Source organism: Watersipora subatra, chromosome 1 (genome assembly GCF_963576615.1).
Source record: "Watersipora subatra chromosome 1, tzWatSuba1.1, whole genome shotgun sequence".
NCBI classification, from domain to species: domain Eukaryota; kingdom Metazoa; phylum Bryozoa; class Gymnolaemata; order Cheilostomatida; family Watersiporidae; genus Watersipora; species Watersipora subatra.
The window spans coordinates 77,091,467-77,116,655 of record NC_088708.1 but is presented as its reverse complement, the minus strand read 5'-3'; the positions used below and the strand labels follow the sequence as shown (position 1 = coordinate 77,116,655).

Below are 25,189 nucleotides of genomic sequence, written 5' to 3'. Positions count from 1 at the left end.
ATGTAGCCATTTTGTTTGAGTTAATATAAGATTGAGTAAATTATTGAATAGTTACAGCCGTTCTCAGTGTTGTCTTAGCTGAAGGATAGTCAGTAATGACTAATGAGTTTGCTGCTGACAAAGCTCACACTCTGCACGCTGTGATATGTGATAACATCTCCTGCTGTGCTGTAGTCTGCTAATCGAATCTATAGCCATGCCTTCATTATGTTTATGGCTAAGATTCTGGGCAGTTTCTCAAGCATACCTGGTTTCATGAGTAGTAGCCTAACCTGTTACAACAGATTTATCCCATCAGTGTATCTAGGTTGGGTCTGACGAGGTCTGCTCAACATTTAAGTTATCAAATACCAGATGTGTACTGCCATCTATCAATCTGTCTAAAAGTTATACATTTTTATGATTAGAAGAAAATCATTTGATTTAGATAAACGACTAATAATCTACACGGTCTGCACCATTAGCTATTTCAGAGGTAAGTAAATGACAAACTTTAGTAGTTTATTTCATGACCAGGTATAGAGTTGCGCCCTTCCTGTCTACTCATTTCGCAGTTTATAAAACTGGTAGATGAGCGCTTAATGCCTGAAATTTTACTTGCAACTGATTCTCGTCATTATCGGCATCAATGCTCGGCAAGTAAGTGTTTGTCCATTTTCTGCAGAGCATTACGCAGAGGCTGACAGATTCAACAGCACTCGAAAGCTTAGCATGCATAATTAAAGACAATTTTAGCGTATGATTTGTTAGCGCAAGGACTTTATATCAATATGTCACATTGTAGCATGTGGGTGTGTCAATAGAATCCTTCTGTCTTTCCTGACCTGTCCGATTTATTTGTTGGCCATCAGTATCTATAGATTGGTTGAAAACTATAGTTTCTTGAAATCTCTGATAATTTATAGAATAATGGAATCTCTATAAATTTGTTATTAGACTAGAGTTAGCTAGGCAGTAGGATTAATATGACAAGTAATATGAGCCTCGCTTAACAGCGTTAGTCATAATTTACACATTTGAGGTTACCGCTATCTTCAATACCTTTTTGTGTGACGTAGAATATGATTGTATATATTTTCAAGCCTGTCTCTCTTTTCAAATGTTAGGCATCTCAATATTTTCTGTGAAAGCAGAGATTTCTTTCACAGATCAATTTGCTATATTGATACACGTTTCCTGCGAGCAAGTTTGTGTGTGTTTACTCTAAGAAGATTGGCGGGTGGGGCTAATCTAACTTCCCAACTTACTTTCCTAGCAATTGTTTTTCATGCTAAAGCGAGTGCATGAAACGGGTTGCTGTAAGCTATATTTGATGTTTTTTATGTCAACTTCAGATGGAGTCCAACGGTTCATGCACGAATGGATGGTATGGCCAGGAAAGACTTGTTTTCAGCTCCACTAACGATATTATGTTCGTGAACCTACGCAAGTGCGAAGTTCTGCCCAACACTGCATCTAGCGGTATGTACTACACTCCCTACCCGCACTTATATTCTTTCATACAACACTACTTGCTGTCACACCATACTAAATATTTTCAACGGTATTCTATTGAGAAGCATATCGTCGCCATTCATCAACGATCAATTTGCATCTCAAACAGTAATGATACGCTTTCCTATGCTGGGCTTTTTGCATGATGCAAGGCACTGATTCTCAACTACTAGTTAGGCAGAGTAAATTGATTTTAAAGCCTCCTACACACCTGACATCATAGTATCCCGTAGCTACACGCCAATTAGCTGTTTCTATGTCCGTGCAGTTGTTAGAGCACATGTCCTTATTGGGCCTCTGTGTCTAGTTAGCTAACTACTATAGTATGACTATTACTTTTTTCCTAGGGAACCGCGAGTCGAGTCAGTGCCGAACTCTAGAGCCAATTATTGAAGGGCATCAACCCCCACCCCACTCGCTCAAGAAGAATCTAATCGGACAATGGCGAGGAATTCAAGGTGATCAGAACTCATGCTACATGGACTCTTGCCTTTATGTCATGTTCGCTTTCACTGGTGTATTCGACAGCCTCCTTCTCCTACCAAAGAAATCAAATGATATTCCTAGCTACACAGATATCCAGCGAGTTCTTCGGTGCCATATTGCCAATCCCTTGCGATGGTATGTCTCTTGCAAACTCCGAATGCTCTAGTTATGCCTAAAAAGTTGAACAACTATACATTATCTGCAGACTTCTGGTTTTTCTTGTTTGTGACAATCTTTAACAGATGCAAGTATGCATGTAGACTTTAGCTATGCTGTCCCCTTGTTCAGCAGTACTACTGGATAGTTAGAGTTGTGCAACCATCCATAATAACTAACCGCCCTCTTTTGGCAGTCACGGGCTTGTCAAGAAGGATGCAATTCACAGGCTAAGGAAGCTGCTAGACCAGCTTGGTATTGTCAAAGGGTTGCTTGCTGACCAGAAGGACCCCGAGGAATTCATAAACCTTTTGCTCATAGACGTCTTCAGATCCTCACCTCCCTTGCAGCTGAGGTCGGTCTTCACTAATTAAATTCTTAACTCTTGTCATCGCTTCTTCTATAATTTAGCCCAGACAGTAAGATATAGAGTGATTCACGTCAGCATTGGTCTTCTAGAAGTTCAATGATACATTGAACTGATTGAATGATACACTTGCTGATTGATTCTATTTTAGTCAGAGATATTTGCTGAGTGAAATAATATCTGGCTGACTATATATTTCAGTAATGGCCAGTCGTGCCACTCTTTTCACCTCTTGTCCGAAAAGGATGCTCGTATTGCCTTCCCAACTGTGCAAGAGTTGCTGGAGCACTCATGCGCCCAAGAACAGCTCAAGTTTAAAAAGGTTTGTCGGACTTTGAGTTGTTTTATAAGCTCCTCTGTTGCAGTGATTGCGTGTCAGCAACGGTCTTATTCCACTTCCCTCTCAACTCCCTCTCAACCCCCTCTCAAGCCATCAAGCTAATCGTAAAGATTCAAGTCTTTGACCTATACTACATTTTTGTTTAGTCTTAGAGTCTGATAGTATTTTGTCATACTAAAGGTGTTGTGTGATTACAGGCTATCATAATGCCTTATGTATATTTTTGAACTTCTAGTTTTAGCATTGGTGGGTAGCTAACAGCTGCCCATCCATGCTAACATCTGCCTAGTGGTTTTACTATTCCTTGACGCCAAAAAACCCTGAAATTAATACATTTAGGATAAAAAAATGACTGCTCGCTACTTTATTTTTGCGCAGCAATTTTTGTCACATTTTTTGAATTAAAAGTTTTATTTACGTTTTATGATGAGATGGAGACATATAGGGGTGACCTCTGCCCATTAGTATGATTTAAACTTTTATAGATACCACCTTTCTTGATCCTGCACATGCCAAGGTTTGGGCGGGACTATCGTATGTATGATAAGATTCTGCCATCTATAGACTTGGATATCACCGATGTTCTTCAGGGAGGTAAAGTAGACATATTTTAACACTTTCTACATGTCAGCTTACTCCACCTTCTCTCATTCCCTCTCTCATGTTTCACACCCAGTCCTTGTCTCCAATTACCCAACTTTATTTTGCGGTTAAAGTTTTGTCTTTTTACGCGAGTTTTTCTTGTACTTTACATCTGGTTCTTTTCTTTCATTCTCTTTATCTCATGCATCTTCTTTCTCATGTTTAAAACCTGGTCATCAATTTTACACACCCCTCGATCATGTTTCATCCTCTCTTTCTCTAATACTTGATACCCTTTCTTTTTGTTGTCTCACCTCTCACTCACCTTTCACTCACCTCTCACTTACCTCTCACTTACCTCTCACTCTTTCTCATGTTTAACACCCTGTCATCAATTTTACACACCCCTCACCTCTCACTCATCTCTCACTCACCTCTCACTCACCTCTCACTTATCACTCACTCACCTCTCGCTCATCTCTCACTCACCTCTCACTCACCTATTGCTCACCTCTTACTCATCTCTCACTTATCACTCACAGGTGCACTAATTATTTACTTTTCCTTTATCCATTTGTATCAATGTCCTCCTATCACCTTACTGTCCTCCTAACTATCCTGCTAACTATCCTTCTGATTATCCTTCTGACTATCCTTTTAACTATCCTTCTAACTATCCTTCTGACTATCCTTTTAACTATCCTTCTAACTATCTTTCTGATTATCCTTCTAACTATCCTTCTATCTATCCTTCTAACTGTCCTTCTGACTATCCTTCTAACTGTTCCTCTAACTATCCTTCTAACTATCCTTCTGACTATCCTTCTAACTGTCCTTCTGACTGTCCATCTAGCTATCCTTCTAGCTATCCTTCTAACTATCTTTCTGACTATCCTTTTAACTGTTCTTCTAACTGTCCTTTTAACTATCCTTCTGACTATCCTTCTAACTATCCTTCTAACTATCCTTCTGACTATCCTTCTAACTGTCTTTCTAACTATCCTTCTAACTGTCCTTCTAACTATCCTTCTAACTATCCTTCTAACTATCTTTCTAACTATCCTTCTAACTGTCCTTCTAACTATCCTTCTAACTATCCTTCTAACTATCCTTCTGACTGTCCTTCTAACTATCCTTCTGACTATCCTTCTAACTATCCTTCTGATTATCCTTCTAACTATCTTTCTAGCTGTCCTTCTAACTATCCTTCCAACTATCCTTCTGACTATCCTTCTAACTATCTTTCTGACTGTCGTTCTGACTACCCTTTTAATTATCTTTCTAATTTTCCCCAGTTATCACCCCGCTGCACTAGCCACTGTTAGCTCATAGCAGTTATTTTAATAATTTTATGCTGTTAAAGATGGCTCCGTGGTTAAACATAATTTTTTAGCTATTTGACAATTAATGTGGCTCAGTGGATAAACATAACTTCATATTTATGAGGTAACTGGTCGGTTAATGCTGCCTGACTAAATGTTAACATGATTTTAGCAATGATGTTTTTTCTTTGCCTGTTTTTTACGCAAAAGTATAATTTGGTAACTGTTTTTGCAGCTACAAGGTACTGTTATGTGTGTGGCGAACAAGCAATGTGGGAATGTCCTGAGTGTTACGGGGCTGAGAATGAATGGAAGAAGTCTACATTTTGCCATGAATGCTCAAACACGGTACATCTTAAGCTTACGTTGTATTAGGAAGGGTCAAAACAGTAGGTATAGTGTAAGGCTATACTATCAGTGTTCAAACACAGTATGTTCCAAGGCTCATATTTTTCAAATAAATCCTGAATGCTCTTCGTACTTTTAGCATTTCAGATGTTGTATAGCTCAGTCATTGACAAAATATTCGAGTAAAGCATTGTTCTAAGCGTAGTGACAGATTTTGGGAGTACGCATACATACAGTGTATAATAGTATAACACTTACTAGGAGTAGAAATGCATATAATAGTATAACATGTGCTGTGAGTTTGAATACATGTATTAGCATAACATGTGCTATGAGTATAAATGCATATAATAGTATAACATGTGCTATGAGTATGAATACATATAATAGTATAACATGTGCTATGAGTATAAATGCATATAATAGTATAACATGTGCTATGAGTATGAATACATATAATAGTATAACATGTGTTACGAGTATGAATACATATAATAGTATAACATGTGCCATGAGTATGAATACATATAATAGTACAGCACGTGCTAGGAGTTTGAATACATATAATGGTATAAAATGTACTAAAATATGTAAAATAGTGCAACATGTCCTACCAAAACACCTACTTATAAGCAAAGTTAGTTTATTAAGTGACTACTTGCAGTGTTGATTGGTTACTGATGTATCTAACACCATATTGAGCAGAAATGCCTCCAGTGTCATTTCAGGGTATACATTACAAACTTAAGTGCAAAACGTTATTTGGATATACCTATGTGTGATATTACTTTCAAAATACAAGCTTCGGTAATAAAATATTGCGTTCGTTCAGCTTTACATAATTACTTTTTTTATTATTCAGCAAGACAATGAGCATAATTAAGAATCAAAATCTACATATATATATATATATATAGATTTTGATTCTTAATATATATATATATATATATATATATATATAAACCTCAGTGTTTGTCATCCATATGTCTAGTTATCGCGATAAAGTTTTAGGAATGAAAAATCCGCTTGGCGCTGGATTTGAGCTCGGAACCTCCAGTTCTTCAGACAGGCGTACTACCCACTACAGTGCCGATACTAATTAATGATCATCACTTATGCAGCGCTTGCAAAAATACTAGCATAACTGACGCGCAACGTCATACGTGTCGTAACGTCAAGCTGGCTTCACGGCTCTTATCATAGTAAAGATTTAGACTAGCTTAAGTTACTAGCTTAAGTTACTCAAATTCATTGGGTAATTATTTTATTACCGAGCAGCGCCCGGCATTCACCTAGTAGGAATATTTTTGATGAATAGAAGAGGTTTAAAGTCCTTGCCATTTCCACTTTCAATTTCGATTTGGATTTTAAAGGATAGGTTCTCAAACACTCTCTTGCGGTGCATTGTTGTACACTCCAGAGGTTCCTTTTACATCAATTAACTTAATATCAACCAAGTCATCTCATATAAAGGTTTGTATCATATTAGACTGTATACTTTTAGCTGACTGTTATACAAACCTTTGCAGGTTCACAAGCATGACAAACGGTCAGGACATATGCCTATTAATCTCAAGCTATTCGAAGAGACAGGAACAGAGAGTGTAGACAAGACTCGACCACCAGCCCTACTGAGGTTGTTCGCTGTGCTCTGCATTGACACATCGCACTATGTTGCTTTCACAAGTACGAATGCTCAAGACAGCAAGGCTCCGTGGCTATTTTTTGACAGTATGAGTGACAGAGAAGGTGAGTAGCAGCAAAACAGATTCAAACTCGCCAGTTGTAATACATCACCTGCAACCGATTTCAGTATGCTACTATCCGTATTGCTAAATCTACTACTAAGAGCCGTGAGAGCAAGCTTCAATGACGTTGTGTAACACATGGTGCTATGCGAATTTTAACCACAATAACAACTCATTACCAAATGAATCCATTGCGTCACGTCACGAGTAGTTTAATTTGTTGGGTCAAACTCGCCAGTTGTAATACATCACTCGCAACCGATTGATGTTGTCTTTTGTTAATTTTGTATATCTTTTTCTTCCGGCTTTTTCTGTTTAGAGTCAAAGGTTTAAAGGTTAAGGGTCATCACCGCAAGGATGTTTCCCCTAGTATAAGATTGATTGTGACTACTAGCGTATGAGATTTGGCATGGGAGCAATTGTGGTTAGATGTCCTTCCTACCATCACTGATGGTATTTGTGCGACTATAAAGATACGGCCACACGTGCCGAATGTTTTGGTCGAAATCACGAAATATATGAAAATATTTGGAAACACGAAAATATTCGGCCGAAACTCACAGAATTGTCAAAGCTTTGCATGCAAACTGGAATCGTCGATGAGACGCTTTCAATTGGCTGAACAAATTATTAGCGAGCACGATTTTAGCAGCTTTTGCGATCGGTATAGTCCGAGACCCATATAACGACACACAAAAAAAATGCCAACGCAGTTTAATATAGTAAATACAATGCAACTGATTAGATTGCCCTAGAGATGGCACCCCTTTCTAACCCCTTACCTAGTGATAATAAGCCAGGCCTCCTAACCATTGAACCACAATTGTGTTTATGTATATCGGCACATACTTGTTTGTATAGATTGTATCAAGCAGGCCCTACATTTAACATGATTTTCAAACATTAAACTTATCAAATCACCTCTAGATATTTTATTGCTCTTCAGTCAAAACCTACGCGGCCTTAATATACCTACACTGTATATAGATAATATATCACTATACATAATATACTATATATATACTCTATATACTATACAGATAATATATCACTATACATAATATACTATATATATACTCTATATACTATACAGATATTATATCACTATACATAATATACTATATATATACTCTATATACTATACAGATAATCTATCACTATACATAATATACTATATATATACTCTATATACTATACAGATAATATATCACTATACATAATATACTATATATATACTCTATATACTATACAGATAATATATCACTATACATAATATACTATATATATATACTCTATATACTATACAGATAATATATCACTATACATAATATACTATATATACATGTATACTCTATATACTATACAGATAATATATCACTATACATAATATACTATATATATATACTCTATATACTATACAGATAATATATCACTATACATAATATACTATATATATACTCTATATACTATACAGATAATATATCACTATACATAATATACTATATATATACTCTATATACTATACAGATAATATATCACTATACATAATATACTATATATATATACTCTATATACTATACAGATAATATATCACTATACATAATATACTATGTATATACTCTATATACTATACAGATAATATATCACTATACATAATATACTATATATATACTCTATATACTATACAGATAATATATCACTATACATAATATACTATATATATACTCTATATACTATACAGATAATATATCACTATACATAATATACTATATATATACTCTATATACTATACAGATAATATATCACTATACATAATATACTATATATATACTCTATATACTATACAGACAATATATCACTATACATAATATACTATATATATACTCTATATACTATACAGATAATATATCACTATACATAATATACTATATATATACTCTATATACTATACAGATAATATATCACTATACATAATATACTATATATATACTCTATATACTATACAGATAATATATCACTATACATAATATACTATGTATATACTCTATATACTATACAGATAATATATCACTACTTGTTAGAGAATAAGTATTAATATAACTAGAGTGTTGAAATAGGTTAATTTCTGTTTATCATGTAGTATTCTTATTTTTCTGCAGGTATCATGGTAAGGGTTTTTTGCTGGTGCACTTGTCACGTGACTGTCACTTGACATGTGACTGTCACTTGACATGTGACTGTCACTTGACGTGTGACTGTCACTTGTCATGTGACTGTCACTTGACATGTGTACCAGCAAAAAACTGGCCTTTTGTGGCACCAGCAGACAAAATAGCAACAAGAGAAGATAAGTTAACCCAGACTAGTTTCAACACACTAGTTATAATATACAGTGAAACTCGGATAACTCAAACTTCAAGGGACCGAGCAAAAGTGTTTGAATTATCAGAGCGTTCAAGTTATCAGAGCACTGTCACCAGTCCATGTATTTACTTATTTATTAGTAGATACATGTACATATACAATCTATAATATAAATCAAAAGCACAAATGGCTTGTTTCAAATTAAATGCTTCTAATGTAAAGTTTAAAACGTTTTTATCAAAAAGTATAGAGATTTTTTTATCACTTGAGATTGGTTTGTTGTTTGAGGTGATGTTATTGCCAGGACGTTTTTTAGATTGACATTGGCAAAACTTGATCGTTGTTGAAATGCTCAAAAGAAAAGACATCTTTTTCTTTTGAGCGTTTTATCCACGATCAATTTTGCCGAATTTTCTTGAAGTTTATGCAAAGATTACCTCACTTTACCTCGCTTTCGAAGGGCGATCGCTACGCGGATGTTTGGTATAAATCAAATTTCACCAAACCTTTAGAACAGTCGTTGACAAAAATATTTTGCCGATGGTGGTAATAACGACGCTTATGAATAACGAAAAGTTGAGGTTTACCTCTATGGCATGGAATAAAGTGATTTTCTAAAGCGATAGCAACCGTTTCGGTAGCCGTTGGGCAAAAAACAGTTCAAATTAACAGTGTTGAGTTCGAGTTATATAGAGCCATTTATCATTGCTCAGGGAACGGACCAAGCAAATCCATTCGAGTTAACCATGTGTTCGATATATCCGAGGGCGAGTTATCCATGTTTCACTGTATATATATATCTTTATATATTATTATATTATATATATTATTTCAACACAAGTTTTCAAAGCCGGTCATGCATAAGTATATCAGATGTCTCCTGAAATCTAACATAGCAGTTTGTGCCTTCCAGCTGAAGAATGCAGACCAAAAGTAACACAAGTGGAAGATGTGCCCTTCTGGCTCTCAAAAGGGGGAGCTGATCGCATCGCCAAGGATTTTGATGCTGTCCCTGCAAAGATAAAAAGACTGATACAAGATGGCTATATATGTTTTTACTGTCAGAAAGAGCTAGTCTCGTAGTGAATGCTACAGTCTCTTCTATATTTCACTTTATATGTACATATTTCAACATTTCCTTTGAAATTATCTCCTGGTGCCAATCTCCTATTTTCGCATTCAAATACCGTATGTTAAAATGTGAGTGAAAGATAACAATCCAGAGCCCTTGAATATCACTTTACTTAGAATTGATAAGCTCTATTTTCAGGAGATAGGTTTTATAATTTGCTGAATTTTTTAATACAATATATAATGTATATTTATTGATGCATTTTCCTATCATCAATGGTAGCTGCCAAACCAAATATTGTCCATTACGTGACAGTTTTCAAAGTTTACCTCAAATCTATTACACCACAAAGCCAAAGATACTTGCTGATTTTGTGGATACAAAATAAATTCCATGTAAGTTTGTTCGCTGTTTACTAATCTCTCGAAGAATACTCGTCAAATATCATGTGATATGTTGTAACACAATGAAAGTGTCTATGAAAATGCCTTTTTCACCTTGTAATTATTATTAGCTTGGAGAAGCCTGTCTATCCGATGTATTATTCAACTTCAGCTGCTATTTCCATTTGATACCAATCCTACACTACTAATTCATTTGGCATGCAAAATCGTTGGTTTGATATTTCATGCTAGACTGTCATGTATAATTCAGCTCTGTAATAATTGCTGCGTAAATTTGCCCTAATTAATTTTATGTTAGATTACTATAAGTTGTCATAAACTGCAATCAGATTAAAACTGCTGTAAGATTTCTATAGAACAGTTGTTTTCTTATTCATAAAGTCGTAACAATGTTGACTCAACTGTGGTTTTCACAGCCTCATGTCATTGAGATATTTATCAAGTAACATAATAGTTGAAACGTGACAGACTTTTATATATAAGAAAAGATATATCTTCTCTACATATACAAATTTTACTGTTTGCCTATCTGTTATACATGTAATGCCCAGTTATAGTGGTTAAAATCTAGGAACGAAATATAGGTATGTTTTGCACTGGAATTGAACTCAGAACCTTAGTCCTGCTGACAAGCGAGCTAACCACTACACGATCAACTGGCACTGCTATGGAATAATTGTGCACATACTCATGTACCTTCCAATATTTAATGCCGAATGGTTACTCTAGTATGCACCAGCTAGTACGCTTAAAGATCATGATTGTGTGAAAGATCATGACGCAATCTTTTTTTCTAATGCAAGCTTCAGAGGGACGGGCATGACTCTTACTCTAGTAAACTTAGCCAATTAAAATAAATTTCCCATAAAAAAGCTTTTTTATTACCTGTGCAACACCCCGGCCATTCATTAGTCTACAATCAATCTTAAATCAAGTACATATTCATGAGTGAAGTGATAAAATTTAATGAGCTACCAAGCTACATTTATTGATTGTCTAGTGATAAATTACAGCTGTCAGTTATTTTCTGGTTATTGGTATACAAATGCTGCTTCAAACTATTCTAGTAGCAGCATTATGCTTGGCATTCAACTCTTTGAAAGAAGCAAACGCTCTATTTATAGCAGCTATTGGTTTATTTATATCAATAAGTTCAACAATAATTCCACTACTGTATAACAGATCTTAAAACTTGTTAGCTAATTTAATCGTTTTACACAGAATCTTTGTATTTCATGTCAAATACAACACTAAACAAAACCACATAAATTTTGTGATTTTGCAAGATAAATTTTGTTAAATATTTGAGGGTAAATAAAATCTTTCCGGTTGATTACTCAGTTTTCATTAAAAAAACTAGCCAAAGACCTGGACAATGAAATAAAAAGAATGTAGACTTATATCATTGTGGACTCTTCACTCCTTTATTTGCAGATGCTCAGCTGTTATGTCTTTAATTGATGCCAGAAGAGAGAGCGGAGAATTATTTGTTACTATAAAGTGATGACAGGTTCAGCTGGCAAAATAGCAAATACCTAAAATAGAAAACACTGTCTAAGAATAAATGCCTTTTCTAACACTGGCATGGGCATGTGTAGCAAAGGCACACATCAACCTGTGGAACTTAAATCCGCTGTTGCTCATAAACCAAGATATCCACTGCCTGTATTTTATTATTAGAAGTTTTCCTTTTCTAGTAGTTTAGAAATATTTTGAGTACTTAATGTCCATTAACTACAAAAATATTTTCAAAGTGTGTTTCACAGTCATGGCAAGACACATATTATGAGTAAAAATAGCTTTACCAATCTTTTGATAGAAGTAATGAGAATGGAAGGCTAGAAATGGCAATGTGTCATTTATGCTGTTTACAGATAATAACTTCAACGGAAATTCGGTCATACAATTATGAACAATAAGAGATAGCCACAACCCACATGTAAGCCCAACCATGGATAAGCTCCTGTTTGGATAAGGTAGCTCAGATGCTCTATTGAATGCAGGACGTATAAAGAAACAGCAGCAACAAGCAACCATTGTGTTTGTAGAGTTGTTTAAACAAACAATAATCAAGTTTTGTGTCAATTCAGATTTTTGCTGTCTCTGGCCAAATCACTTAAACTGCCTTTAAATTTATACTGTGTATCTTAGCATCTTAAACCACCACCAGTTTTAGCATCGGAATGTGTTAGATTTCTTAGAACTCATTCTAGTCAGATATTGTCATATGAAAACGCTGCTGAACTTTCACACTGGTAATGCATATTAGTAGCTTGAGCCAAAAACTCTCATTTTACTGTCAGCTCTATGAAATTCTAAACAGCATCTCGTCTATTTACTTAGCACTAGGTATTATTTTTGTATTCTCATAGAAGTTTAGTTAGTCAGGTATGAGAGATATTGGCATTTAGAAAAATATATGCATTCACATGTATGTTATTATCAATATTGTCATTATTTTTGCAATTACAACAAAGGTTAAGCTACTTGCTTTAGCTGCGCTGAAATTAGCTTTTAAATCTGATCACAAATAACTGTTCTTTAACTCAGGCTTTAAATAGAAGTTAATTGAAGTTCCTGCGCATGTAGTGTAGCTGGCTTTTTAGTAGAAAGTGTTTAGCATGTTGATAAATAAAATTACCCTAATTACACTTGCTCTCTGTATTGATTGGCAGACTCAGATTGTAACAGTATTTTGCTAATTGAAATCGATGCAGCTTTCAGTGTGAATTAAAATAGACTTTCACTATTTGAATGCTTTATTTTGCAAAACTATTAGAATAATTATTGTTCATGTATTATTTAAAGATTATCAGTTCAGTTTGAGTATCAGATCAGTTTGATCCTTCAAAAGCCCTCTAGCTCAATTTGAACAACGTACGTTCAAAGTCCTGGTTCATAGAGAGTTGCTTCCTCATGACAATTGGAACGGCGAGTCAGTTATATCCACAGCAGCACGCGTATACGTACTTACATGTATGTACTGTCTTTTTCTCCCACCCACATTACGCGGTTTGAGGCTAGAGATTCGAGGTATCTGAGAATAAAACCATTAAAACATTGACAGTAAGTCTATGGTTGAGGCTAAAGTGAGCGAGTCCAGTATACATTAATATTTCACTCACGCCCATAGTATATACGTGTACTCGCATTTCGTACAAACTAGAAAATTGTGGTTTTTCAATGTTTATATTACATTAACATCGAGTGACACAGTACGTATTGTAAAGATAACTCTTTACCACCTAAAATTTTCATCTTGATACTAATATTTCGGCAGTCACGTTCAAATTCACGAATCAAATTATGCTCTAGCTAGAATGGAGTCCTGTGTCTGTTTGCCCGACGGATTTCAATTTTTTTGTTAATATTTAGTTAAGAAAGTACATATTGCCGTAATTCATAATAATAAAAAATTGCTGAAACTTTTTTGTAGTTGTTTATCATGAGTGTATTGTGGGATATTAGCACTTTTATTATTCTATCAACAGCTGGGTAAATTTTGGTTTTCGCTAACAGATTTAATGTTAGACTCATAGGTTGAAAAAAAGCTGGTAGTGCTACTGAATGTGCATATCAATTATTTCAGTATTGCTATGGGTTTTCTAAAGGCTCAGCATTGAGTCCTGGAAGCAATATAAAAAAATAATTGATCCATTTCCTAAGGCATGTTTTTGACAGGGTTTTGGCAATTTACCAACTTTGTGCTATGCACTAAAACACCAAATATTTGCTGACAAGTTTTGAATACAGTTTTACAAATTGAGAAATGTAGCTCTGAATAGGTCTGCTTTTTAAAGTGTGCGTTAATTAATGAGGAGACACCGAGTTAGAACTTCTAAAAAGTGATAAGTAAAGAATCAATGCATAGAATTATTATAGGTTAGCAAATAACCTCTTAAAGCTGCATTGATTTATAACAATATAATCATGGTATTTCCTAGCAATGATTTTGATGTTAAAAAACAGAAAACCAGTTTTGGCGACGAAAATACTTGAGATGCAAGTTCCAAGCTGTCATAAGGCTGTCATTTTCTCAGTGAAACATAGATGTGCGATGTCAATGCTGACAATTAGCCAATATGCAGAGGTGGGCAATTGAGTAAACTTGCTTGCTCGAGCAAGCCTTAAAGGTCAATTTACAAACGAATCAAATTGATTCCTTGGTATCCTTTACTTGCTGTAGAATTGAAATGACTCGGCGCTTCCATCAGTAAGGATTGAATTGAATCAACTCTTTACTGTCATCGTAAGCGAATTGACTCGATTCGCCATTTTTCAATAAGCAAAAAGACTCGAGAAAATGCTTCACTTTACTTTTGCTATCTCAGTATCTCTTTGATTGGTAATTTATTAAGTATTGCGTTGACGGAATTTCCACCGTGAACAGCGATATTTTATTAAACCAATCAGTTAATTGTAAGTGCAATCTGCAGTACAGATTTAACATTTTCATAAACCTCGATATCACGGCGTATGTTTGATTTGTCGAGAATATGTATCATTATTATTTATGTACCACGCAATGATATTATTTATGTACCACGCAATGATACAGTATATTTCTGTAGTGTGCTTGTGCACTGGTAACCAGTTTAGCTATGCTGGTGTGATTGTCACGGGAACGAATGTAACTACATCTCATTCAAGCATCAGGCCTCGTCCTACGTAGTAGTCAAATTTATCACTCAGAACTCAGTGGTAAGTTTAACCTAGTTCACTGGTCTAGTTGTTCTCAGTTTTGTGGTTTGTTAGCAAAATTTTATTTCGCTGGATAAGTAGTTTCGCTAGTCTGGTGATTTCACTAATTTATTCATATTTAATATATTTTATCAACTTACTAACAACAACATCTATTTGTTACAGTATTATTGTAATCATATTATAGATATGATGGACACTGCTGATCGAACTAGCGCTAGCGATGATCTTACGTTTACTTCAGACGTAGCAGTGCCTGTAGTGGTAAGTAGTTTATTATTTATTTAGGTAATTATTATTATTATTAATTATTGTGCTGTATTATATATGAGATGAATGAAGGAGCCTAAATGTAGTAAATGAATGGAGAGTGAACATTATCTTTAATTATTATTGCTTTATCCGAAGCTTTTCATTGTTGGTGTATCTCAAACTTTCTGCACCTATCTATTATTTAAACAATTTGATTGTTGTAATTATTATCTATTTGTTATTCACAACATTCATTCGACATTTGCTACTAATAGTTATGTGGTTAATATGGTGGTTAATAAATAAACAATTATTATTATAGTATAATAGGTAATTGTTAAAGTTTTCTGTGGCGAACAAATAATTGAATAAATTGATTGATAAATAATTTTTTTATGAACAACAGTACAATAATAAAAAATTGATTAATTGAGGTATACATATGCATGTATATATGTACGTATAGACACATTCAACTTAGTTCATATTGACAATCCTTTGACAGTGTATATCAGATGATCAACATGGTGATATGTAATAATAATTGCAGTCCTAATGTGACAATGTATGCATTGGTAATAATTCGACACACTATTTCAATTTGCTGCATGCAGTTTACCTGTATGATGATTTCAATTTTCTTTCACCCATTAATAGCTTTCGCTAACTTATATTTGCTTTTAGAACTCAAGAAATGATTGCCACATTCTGCTCAGCCGGTTGCACCTGCTGTTGTCGTGTAGGGGCCAGAGGGGCACAGAGTAAGCCTCATCAACAAACGGAAAAGAACCATTGCTCCTTCAGTTTGTGATATTGGCTTAGAGGGTGAACTACTTAATTATCACGAGTTGGCTGCTACACTTAAAGGTAATTTCATCTGTATTATTCTATTTTGGTTGGTTGTATATGTCAGCTGGCAGGAATTATTGTTTTAGTGGTTGTTGCTTTTGCTGCTGTAGCTGTAAGCTATGTGCAGTGATGTGTTGACTACTCTGATGTGATGTCACCGGTGTGTTGGGGATGATGTATATCTGGTAGCTAGTTTTTGTAAATGAGAAATGTCCAGTTTTTGTCCAGAAATGTCATGCTTTCTGGACAAACAGTAGAAAGCAATATGATTGCCAATGCTGAGAACTTTTACACAGGTCCCTGTATAAAGTGTTGGAGTAAACAAAAGAAGCAGATGTCCAAGTTGGCTGAAATTAAGGAGATTCTATGCACTCCGCCTGCAACCAGTGTTTCGGTGGAGTGCGTATTTACTCATGGGGGCATCATCATGCACCCCCCATAGATCGAGGATGACCCCAACAACTTTAAATAAAACTTATATTTTGTAAATGTAACCACCAAGCACATTGGGAAACTGTCCTATGATATGTAATAAAATAAACTCCAACAATCAATGTTTATTTTATTTCTAAGCTTGTTTTGCATAGCATTTTACAAACGTTGTTGCTCACCCATACAAAAACATTTGTGTGGATGAGCAACTTCTAATCAAAGCAAAGGCTGAGTAGGCTAGATAGTGAACAGGTGGTAAATTGATAAAGAATTGATTTTGTCTAAAGGACTGATTTGAATTGAATCATTGGAAGTTAGGATAGCTAAATAATTGAGAATTGAGTTGTAGTGTTTTGTTTATTAAATTAAGCGAACCGGTTTTTACCTGATCTATGGTGCAAAATAATTTGGAGTTGATTTGCTAGTTTTTTGATGAGAATTGGATTGAATTGAGTCATTTTTACAGCCTTAAAAACATCCCTGCCAATATGTGAATGCTAGCCAAAAACACTTCTTTGACTGCCATCCTCATATATTTTCCTCCTTTCAAGTCCGCCTTATGACATCATGGTTATCCAGCATGGCAGATAATTATAGTGCATGGTCTAAGCCGGTTCCACAAATGCCAAAAAAGTCTGCGTTGTGATTGGTGGTTATAAAATAACAAATTTACTAATCAGCTTGTGCAGACATCTCGTGGATTGCACTAACAAAGGGTTTTTTCACAAAATTTTGAAATTTAAAAGATTGTCCATAAAACTTTGCTATTCTCATAAGATGTTCGTTAAAAATCTATTAGCGCGTGCTCTACTTTCATGAAAAAGAATTTTAAACGAACTGTTTTAAGATAATCCACTTCAAAAAATGAGTGGTTTTAATATAAGTGTACAATGCTGCAACAGTTTTTCGATATTTTGCAAAGATCGTCAAGCTTTTCGTTCTCCCGACTTGAAAATGTTGATAAAACCTGGTATTTGGTCGACATTCCACAAAAATATTATTGCTAGCCCTATCTATAATATTATCTACTGCTATTAATGTAATAAAAATTTGTGCTGTCGGTTAACGTTTCAATTAAATCCTTATTTGTGCCATCTTCCATTCAAAGGAACGTTAACAGGAAATTAACATTTTTTGCAGAAGTCATAGTGAACAAAAACTTGGTTTTATTTAGATAAATGTACACTGATAAATTTGTAAGCAGAAGAAATCATTGGTGCTGTTTTCATACTCACTTTCTTCGCAAAGCGTGCTTCCAAATGTTCGTTTTACAGTGATTTTTTCATTATAGATCAATTTGATGTTTAGCAAAATTTCTTCAACTGGATATTTGCAAAAAATTTTTATTGTGTTTTTCATTCATGTTGTAAATCACAGTGTATTGCTATGGCAAATTTTTGGTTTGATATGATACCATTTAAATGTTTCTCTTGCCATTTTTAACCTGCTTTAGGCCTAGCTGTTTGCCATTGTACTAATCTATACCAGTTGATATTAAATTATATTTGATATCTATGTTCTGTTATTACATATTCTGCTAGCACACGTTTTTTATTTTTAGATAAAAATGTCACGAAATCGTGATGCTATACAAGCACGCAAGGATGATGATGTTTTGAGGGTGTCACAAGAGTTCCTTGGAGACTTTAATCCTCAGACTAGTACAAGGGAAAGGAGAAAGCTTACGAGATCTAGCATCTACAAGTATGTGTCATTCATGAAGAAATCTGTTCTTTGTTTTTAACTCAAATTCGTTTTTACTTCTGCACCTCAATTTCTCGATTCACAATCATTCCCTAAATTATACAAAGCAGATATAAATACTAGTCCACCAACTTTCACTGAAAGCCAATTCAATCAAGATCATTTGTGTTACACGGTTGATTGTTTTTTTATTACAAAAAATATGTTAAAATACGCATATATTTATTTGCGAATATTTCAGAAAGGAGAATATATAAATTGGATTTAGTAATGCTCATAAAGATAAGTACGACTTCAATCCTTGCTCATTAGCTATAATCATTTTCATCACTGCAAATAGGAAATGTAGCCCGCATTATTTACCCTGATTAAAACAAGAAAATCGTAGCCTACACCGAATCTATCAGGTTACCATATTTTGCTCAGATACAAAAACATATTATTGACTAGCATCAGAATTCATTAGATATTTTTATTTGATTGATTAGTGTTAGTGTTTGTTAGTTGTTTGATTGATTAGTGTTGTAAGCTGAGATACCAGGCCTGTATTCCCTAGTTGCAAGTTGGGGCGGCAAAGGGCAAATGTTAGGCAACTAGTTGTGAACACCTGGGGGTTTGGGTGGTGGTGAAACCCCAACTGGGTTCGGGGCCGCTCTGGACCTTTTAAGCATCAACAACCCTCAAAGTATGCATAAATTCAATCAATTGTAAGCATCAAAATCTACATAAATATATTGTTTATGGTTCATGGTAGGCAAAACTTTTTCTTTATTCAACGAACGATATAAAACTCATGACACTACAGATTTCTGAGAGGGTCATTGACAGAACAAGACCTATTACTTTTTTATTGATATAGCTTGCTCTATCAATGTGTTCATGGCAGAAATCTTTCACAACTGATTCTGCATCTATTTCAACATCTTTATATATGTGTAATATTAGAAGATTATTTAGACGAGCCTGCGCCATGGTGCTCCTCATCGACGTTTTGATTCTACGTTGATTAAGTTTTATATTATAAGGAAAATGCAAGTTTGGGGGTCTTCTTCCCACCTCCACTATAAGCAATAAAGTCCAATTTCCAAGTCTTAACAAAGTCTCACAAAATCACTCATTTGGCGAGAGCACAACGGAGACAATATAGAACGCTAGTTGCTAGTAAATTAGGTGTTGGAAATTCCAAGTGAATGAGCTTAGACTGCAATTCTCAGTAATTAGCCGACGAAAATCACTAAAAAGTTGAGGCGGCTAAGCCACCCCAGGGAATACGGGTTTGTGAGATACTATTACCATGATCAATAGTGGATTTGTAGAAAGTATCTGTAGTTAAGAAATTTGTTTAAGAAAAGATTGGCCAGGCGCTTGAAACTCCAGATCAGTGGTGATACAGATAACTGTATTGGTGCACCTCTATACTCGAGTACTAGTCGAGTATAGAGTTGTGTTAAGTTTTTGGTGTAAAAGAGCTGTAATTGTAGAAATTGGTGCCGATGCCGATCTGAAATCTTTCACAATCTCCACCCACCAGGCTTACAATGCTTAGTTTTTTGTATTACAAGTGGAATAAAAAAGGCTGTCATCACCTGTAGTGCCAGCTTCCAACCCAATTAGGTAGTCTCTATCACATTCTAGATCTTGTACTTTTAGTAAAATGGAAGTTAGCATTATAATCTTTAATACTTGTACATATGCCAATGTTTAAAAAGCCTTCACAGTACTGCATTTGGTTTTATGAACTAATCACATACGAAGTAGAGTAAGAAGTTAACAACTAAAAACAAACAGCTAACGACACCTTAATCTACATTATGTGTGAAAGTTGCTCGAGCACATTTCACTTATGCGAGTTCATACAACTTTGATGTTACATCTGCTATCGATAGCTCTCTGCTGTAGTGCTATGTGATTTCCTGACTAAAGGATTTCATCATTACCAACATTTTATTGATAACTGCCTTGGGCGTTTTGTTAAAATCTTCAACAAGTTTTAACAGCGATATAAACCAGAAGGCTTTTATACAAATATCATCGTAACTATTTTATAGAGCCAACTACACTAATTCGCTGCATGACAGAGATGGCAAACTTATTGAAGATGGTACGGACTTTTGTGATTGTCTGAATCCCAACTGTCCTGGCTGTCACTTTCCCTGTGTCAAGTGCTCCTCACCAAAGTGCAGTGTCGATTGTCGCCGCAATAGGAAGTGGACATGCGATTATATAGTATTGGAGGGAGCTGATACAAATTACACTCTTGAATCAGCGTTAAAGCAGCACGAAGCCAAACTGGCAGCCCAACTAGCTTCGAAACCAAGTCGACACTCACCTGTGCTTTCATAACATGCTCTATTGTATTTATGTGTATATAGAATACTTATATTATTCGTTGCATAATGGAAAAAAATGTTGCATCGAAATGCACCAAAATTGCTTAATTTGCATATTGGTAAATGTACAATTGCTAGCTTATGAAATAATGTACAATAAAATATAAACAAGTGTATATAAAACTTCTACTCAAAAGCTTATTCTAATCTCAATCAGGAATGAATACAATGTGGTCAGTTTTGGTAGCTGGTCAAACAATACTGATTGTCAAGATTATACCTTATGCATTAAGTAGAGATGCATGAAATAATATCGAATGCACATACAGAGTCAGCTGCATATACACATTTAACATCGTTTACTAGTCATTGCATCGTAGACATAGGCCTTACACAAACATAGCTTATTGTCAATTTAATCTTGAGGTAACATTGAGCAAATTGTTGACTCGGTCCAACTGATCAGCGAGCCGATCTTTCCTGGCGAACTCGTCCTCACGTAAAGCTGCCATCAGCTGCAAAATTTATAAATCAGCCTACACTATCTGTCATATTACAGCGATATAAAGGGCATACGAAATCATGCAGGTATAATAATCTCACTTCTCAAGAGCAGCATTAAGCTGTAGACGTTTGACGAATCTCTGATGACGAAAACTTGAGTTTATAACAAGCGGCTAAACGATTAAAATTGGTTTTCAAATTGAAAATAGTTCTAGTTATCTTGTATTCTATTGTCAGACAATTTCATTTACACTATTTTAATTTTTCACGCGGCTTGTAAGCACTGCCAAGTATGGATGATGATATTCTTATCATGATGGTGAGAAAACAAAAGTGAGAATTGGACTCGCTAATAATGTGTTATCCAATTTTTTGCGTCTAGCCGAACCAAATTAACTGTGAGCAAAGTTGATCATTTGTAAGCTTGTGCGGTTTAGTGACTTGGCTTGCTTATTCAATGGAAGCTAAGGCTGTACTGTGGCCACTTCCTCATAGTATCCTAGGGTGGAACAATTTACAGGTATTGTCGAATACCTGGCGCGCAGACGACATGATTGAGGTACACAAAAGGCATTCAGACTTTAATCGTGTACCCATAACAATTTTAATAAAAATACAGTCGATTTTGCTTTGATCGGGGTACATGATGGTACATGATAACTGAGTCTACATATTAGGGTGAGTTGACAGCAAACAAAACGCATGAGTGATGATGTATTGGTAAAATCTTTTAAAATATTTTAATGTTTTTAGGCTATGATAACTGAATAGTTGCTTGTAATAAATGTGTTTGGCATATGAAAAAAATATTTTACTGTATTCATTCACAGGTCAGAAGAAGATAACTCCAAGTTTATTGATACGCATAAGGTAAATGAATGCGTACCGAATAGATAAGCAACCCAGTCCAGAATAGATGTCTACATTCCTAAGGTGCATGTAGAGAATCTGAAAGCGCCCTAAGTGTATGACCATTCCTGGCACAGCATAATCTAAGCATATGATCATTGCTAGCATAGCATCATCTAAGTATATGATCAATTCTAGCATAGCACCATCAAAGTGTCCGGCCAATACGAGGATGAAAAATTCAATTGCATAAACATTTCAAACTCAAGATAATTCTTGGCGCAGGACTATCTCCGTTCATAAACATTTTGAAAGGCCTCATAGAATATAATGAATCATATATAGTGAGCAAAGTTGATCACCAACTATCAGCTTCACACAGTGTGATAAGTCAACTAGAGTTTAATTAACTGCCAGACAAACTCATACCCTTCCAAACGACTTGCGCCGGAGTGACAAGGTCCATCATGACATGTTTTTAAAGGGTTAGGGAATATGCATCGCTGCAAAGTAACAAGTAGCCACATAAAGGTTCTATATCAGTGCTCGGGCGCAGTCTCCTAACGCAGTAAGCTTACCTCGCCCTGGTAGGAAGCTACATATTGGTGAAGTTCGTATAGGGCAGCATTGGCATTAAACTCATTGCGATGCTGCCGAGATTCCTCGCCCAATAGTAAATTCATGTCATGATCGCTGATGGCAGGCATGGATTTGATCTCCGAATAGTACCTGACAAGGGATAACAAGGAAAGATGAGAAGGGATGTAGTCAAGCCATGCTGAACACGGTTATTGAATAAAATGTATTTTCAAGAGTTGCCACTGCTAGAAAACAGAGAAGCATACATTTTATGTAGAAATGAATTTTTTTTAAATCAGATATCACCAAAAAAACAAGATTTTTAGCATTTCCTGAAAGCGAATTTCTTCTTATCATTGTGCTTTATATAAGAACAATAACTCAACTGTGCCCAAAATTATGCTTCACAAACCGGACTTCCGCTTGCATACTGAGTAATCTGAGTTTTAAAAAACGCAATTGAAGTTGGAGATTAAAGAAATTGTAGTAATTAATTGCCTACACCTACATTTTCCATTGTTGTCCTTTCACTATTTAAACTTACTGTGGAAACATTGGTCTCGATACGAACAGCAGAAATCGATCTTTCTGGTCAGCTAAAAATTTATTATGATGCAACGTACTCGGAGCTAACATGTCCGCTGATAAAAGGCTAAACGTTGAAACCTTTGTTTACAATCGCTTATAAAAGATCACGTAACTGATCATGGTTTAAAAAATGTGGCTCGTTATGTGGAAATGACGATTCTGCAGAAACTTCTATTTACCTTATTAGGTCGGCATCATGAAACATAATACAACACTTTTGACATTTAATTTAGACCATGGCTACGCAGATAATATTTTTTCCCCGTCCCAAAGCTTACAAAATGAGACAGGAGATATCTTCTATTTCAGCAGGTTTCTGAGGACATACAAAAAAATAAGCTACATAGTAAATTAGATAGCCCTGGCGTTTGTCATAAAATCATGAACCATTTTCATATGCAGCCAGCTTGTCTGTCTTCGGGCGACTGATGCTGCTCATCCTACCTTTAATGTTCACACAAGGCTACAAAACACATACCTATTACAGATACTTTCATATTGAACTAAGTTATAGCAAAATTATAAAAATAAATTAATTACATTTAATCAAATTTACACCACTTTTGGAGCAAGAACAAACCTGAATATATCAGGATTACAATAAAAATCTCCATATTGAATTTTCATAAATCCACCTAGTCATGGATTCAAATAACAGATTTTTTAAACATTTGCGCCTCTATTAAACTATTGATACTGGCGCTACATACCGGGTTGTCTAGTAATGAGCCTAAAATGTCAGTCAACACACGAGAAACTCACTTGCTGACAAGCTTCCTATAGTTTGGAATATCTTTGGCGTACAAGAGTTTACTAGATGGAGAGTCTTTGCCAAGCCTATGCTCGGTGAGTGAGCAGCTGTCCATAAAGTTTTGAGCAACTACTGTGAGACAGGCGTCAACTGTGCTAGACTTGTGAATGTCGAAAACAAAATCTGGATTCTTTATAACATTCACCCAAAATCGCAACGGAAGGCTGAAAAAATAAAATCGAAACAGTTGATAACATAACAATGATTATCTAGAACTGACTGAAGAGTAAAGGAATCAGACAGACTGGAACCAAGAGTTAACGAAGAACAAATCACAAATGTTTGCGAGTGAAGACATCGATGACCTACCTGTTTGATTTCCAGTGGTGAATAACTTCGGGGTTGTTAATGTTGTGCAAGAGGGCTTGGTCATCGAGAAAGTCAAACATATATTTAATGGCCAAAGGAAGAGCTGATCCTCTGTGAGTAACGCTAAATATGGTCTCAAAAAGGTCATCAACAAACCGCTGCAAGGCACCCTTTGTGAATAACAATCGGTTGAGGTAGATCTCGGATACCATCTTGTCTCCTTCTTGGTGAGCATCGGCATCTGAGGATTTCACCTTTAAAATTTTGTACACTTGCAGAACATGAAACAATACAAGATTATATCTAGGAATGAATGAAACAGTGCAACCTTAGCATATACCTAGGAATGAATGAAACAGTGCAACCTTAGCATATACCTAGGAATGAGTGAAACAGTGCAACCTTAGCGTATACCTAGGAATGAATGAAACAGTGCAACCTTAGCGTATACCTAGGAATGAATGAAACAGTGCAACCTTAGCATATACCTAGGAATGAATGAAACAGTGCAACCTTAGCATATACCTAGGAATGAATGAAACAGCACAACTTTAGCGTATACCTAGGAATGAATGAAACAGCACAACTTTAGCATATA

At 35.2% G+C, this 25,189-nt stretch overlaps 3 protein-coding genes and 1 long non-coding RNA gene across 5 annotated transcripts in view; 3 read left to right on the top strand and 1 right to left on the bottom strand.

Moving 5' to 3' along the window:
* The window catches only part of LOC137399948 (ubiquitin carboxyl-terminal hydrolase CYLD-like), a 29,302-nt gene extending 18,662 nt beyond the window's left edge, over window positions 1-10,640 (top strand). For both annotated transcript variants that reach the window (XM_068086221.1, XM_068086230.1), the window contains exons 7-14: window positions 1,335-1,461; window positions 1,842-2,115; window positions 2,333-2,491; window positions 2,705-2,825; window positions 3,329-3,437; window positions 4,983-5,095; window positions 6,625-6,844; window positions 10,121-10,640. In XM_068086221.1, the coding sequence (XP_067942322.1) occupies window positions 1,335-1,461; window positions 1,842-2,115; window positions 2,333-2,491; window positions 2,705-2,825; window positions 3,329-3,437; window positions 4,983-5,095; window positions 6,625-6,844; window positions 10,121-10,290 (1,293 nt within the window). In that variant the 3' untranslated portion in view covers window positions 10,291-10,640. The remainder of the gene's footprint in view (window positions 1-1,334; window positions 1,462-1,841; window positions 2,116-2,332; window positions 2,492-2,704; window positions 2,826-3,328; window positions 3,438-4,982; window positions 5,096-6,624; window positions 6,845-10,120) is intronic.
* Window positions 10,641-13,815: 3,175 nt separating this feature from the next.
* LOC137386097 (uncharacterized) lies at window positions 13,816-18,319 on the top strand. The gene is made up of 5 exons (XR_010977818.1): window positions 13,816-13,898; window positions 15,255-15,384; window positions 15,572-15,648; window positions 16,321-16,503; window positions 16,782-18,319. It is a non-coding gene; the product is annotated as an uncharacterized lncRNA (long non-coding RNA).
* A 5-nt stretch (window positions 18,320-18,324) lies between these two features.
* Window positions 18,325-21,140, top strand: LOC137386096 (ARL14 effector protein-like). The gene is made up of 2 exons (XM_068072778.1): window positions 18,325-18,621; window positions 20,670-21,140. The coding sequence occupies exons 1-2, from the start codon at window positions 18,485-18,487 to the stop codon at window positions 20,962-20,964; spliced, it is 432 nt and encodes a 143-aa protein (XP_067928879.1). The 5' UTR covers window positions 18,325-18,484; the 3' UTR covers window positions 20,965-21,140.
* LOC137386095 (plexin-A1-like) overlaps window positions 20,952-25,189 on the bottom strand; it is a 56,368-nt gene continuing 52,130 nt past the window's right edge. The window contains exons 25-28 of the mRNA XM_068072777.1: window positions 24,592-24,845; window positions 24,234-24,446; window positions 22,883-23,033; window positions 20,952-21,466 (exon numbers count right to left, since the gene is read on the bottom strand). Of these exons, the coding sequence (XP_067928878.1) occupies window positions 21,362-21,466; window positions 22,883-23,033; window positions 24,234-24,446; window positions 24,592-24,845 (723 nt within the window). The 3' untranslated portion in view covers window positions 20,952-21,361. The remainder of the gene's footprint in view (window positions 21,467-22,882; window positions 23,034-24,233; window positions 24,447-24,591; window positions 24,846-25,189) is intronic.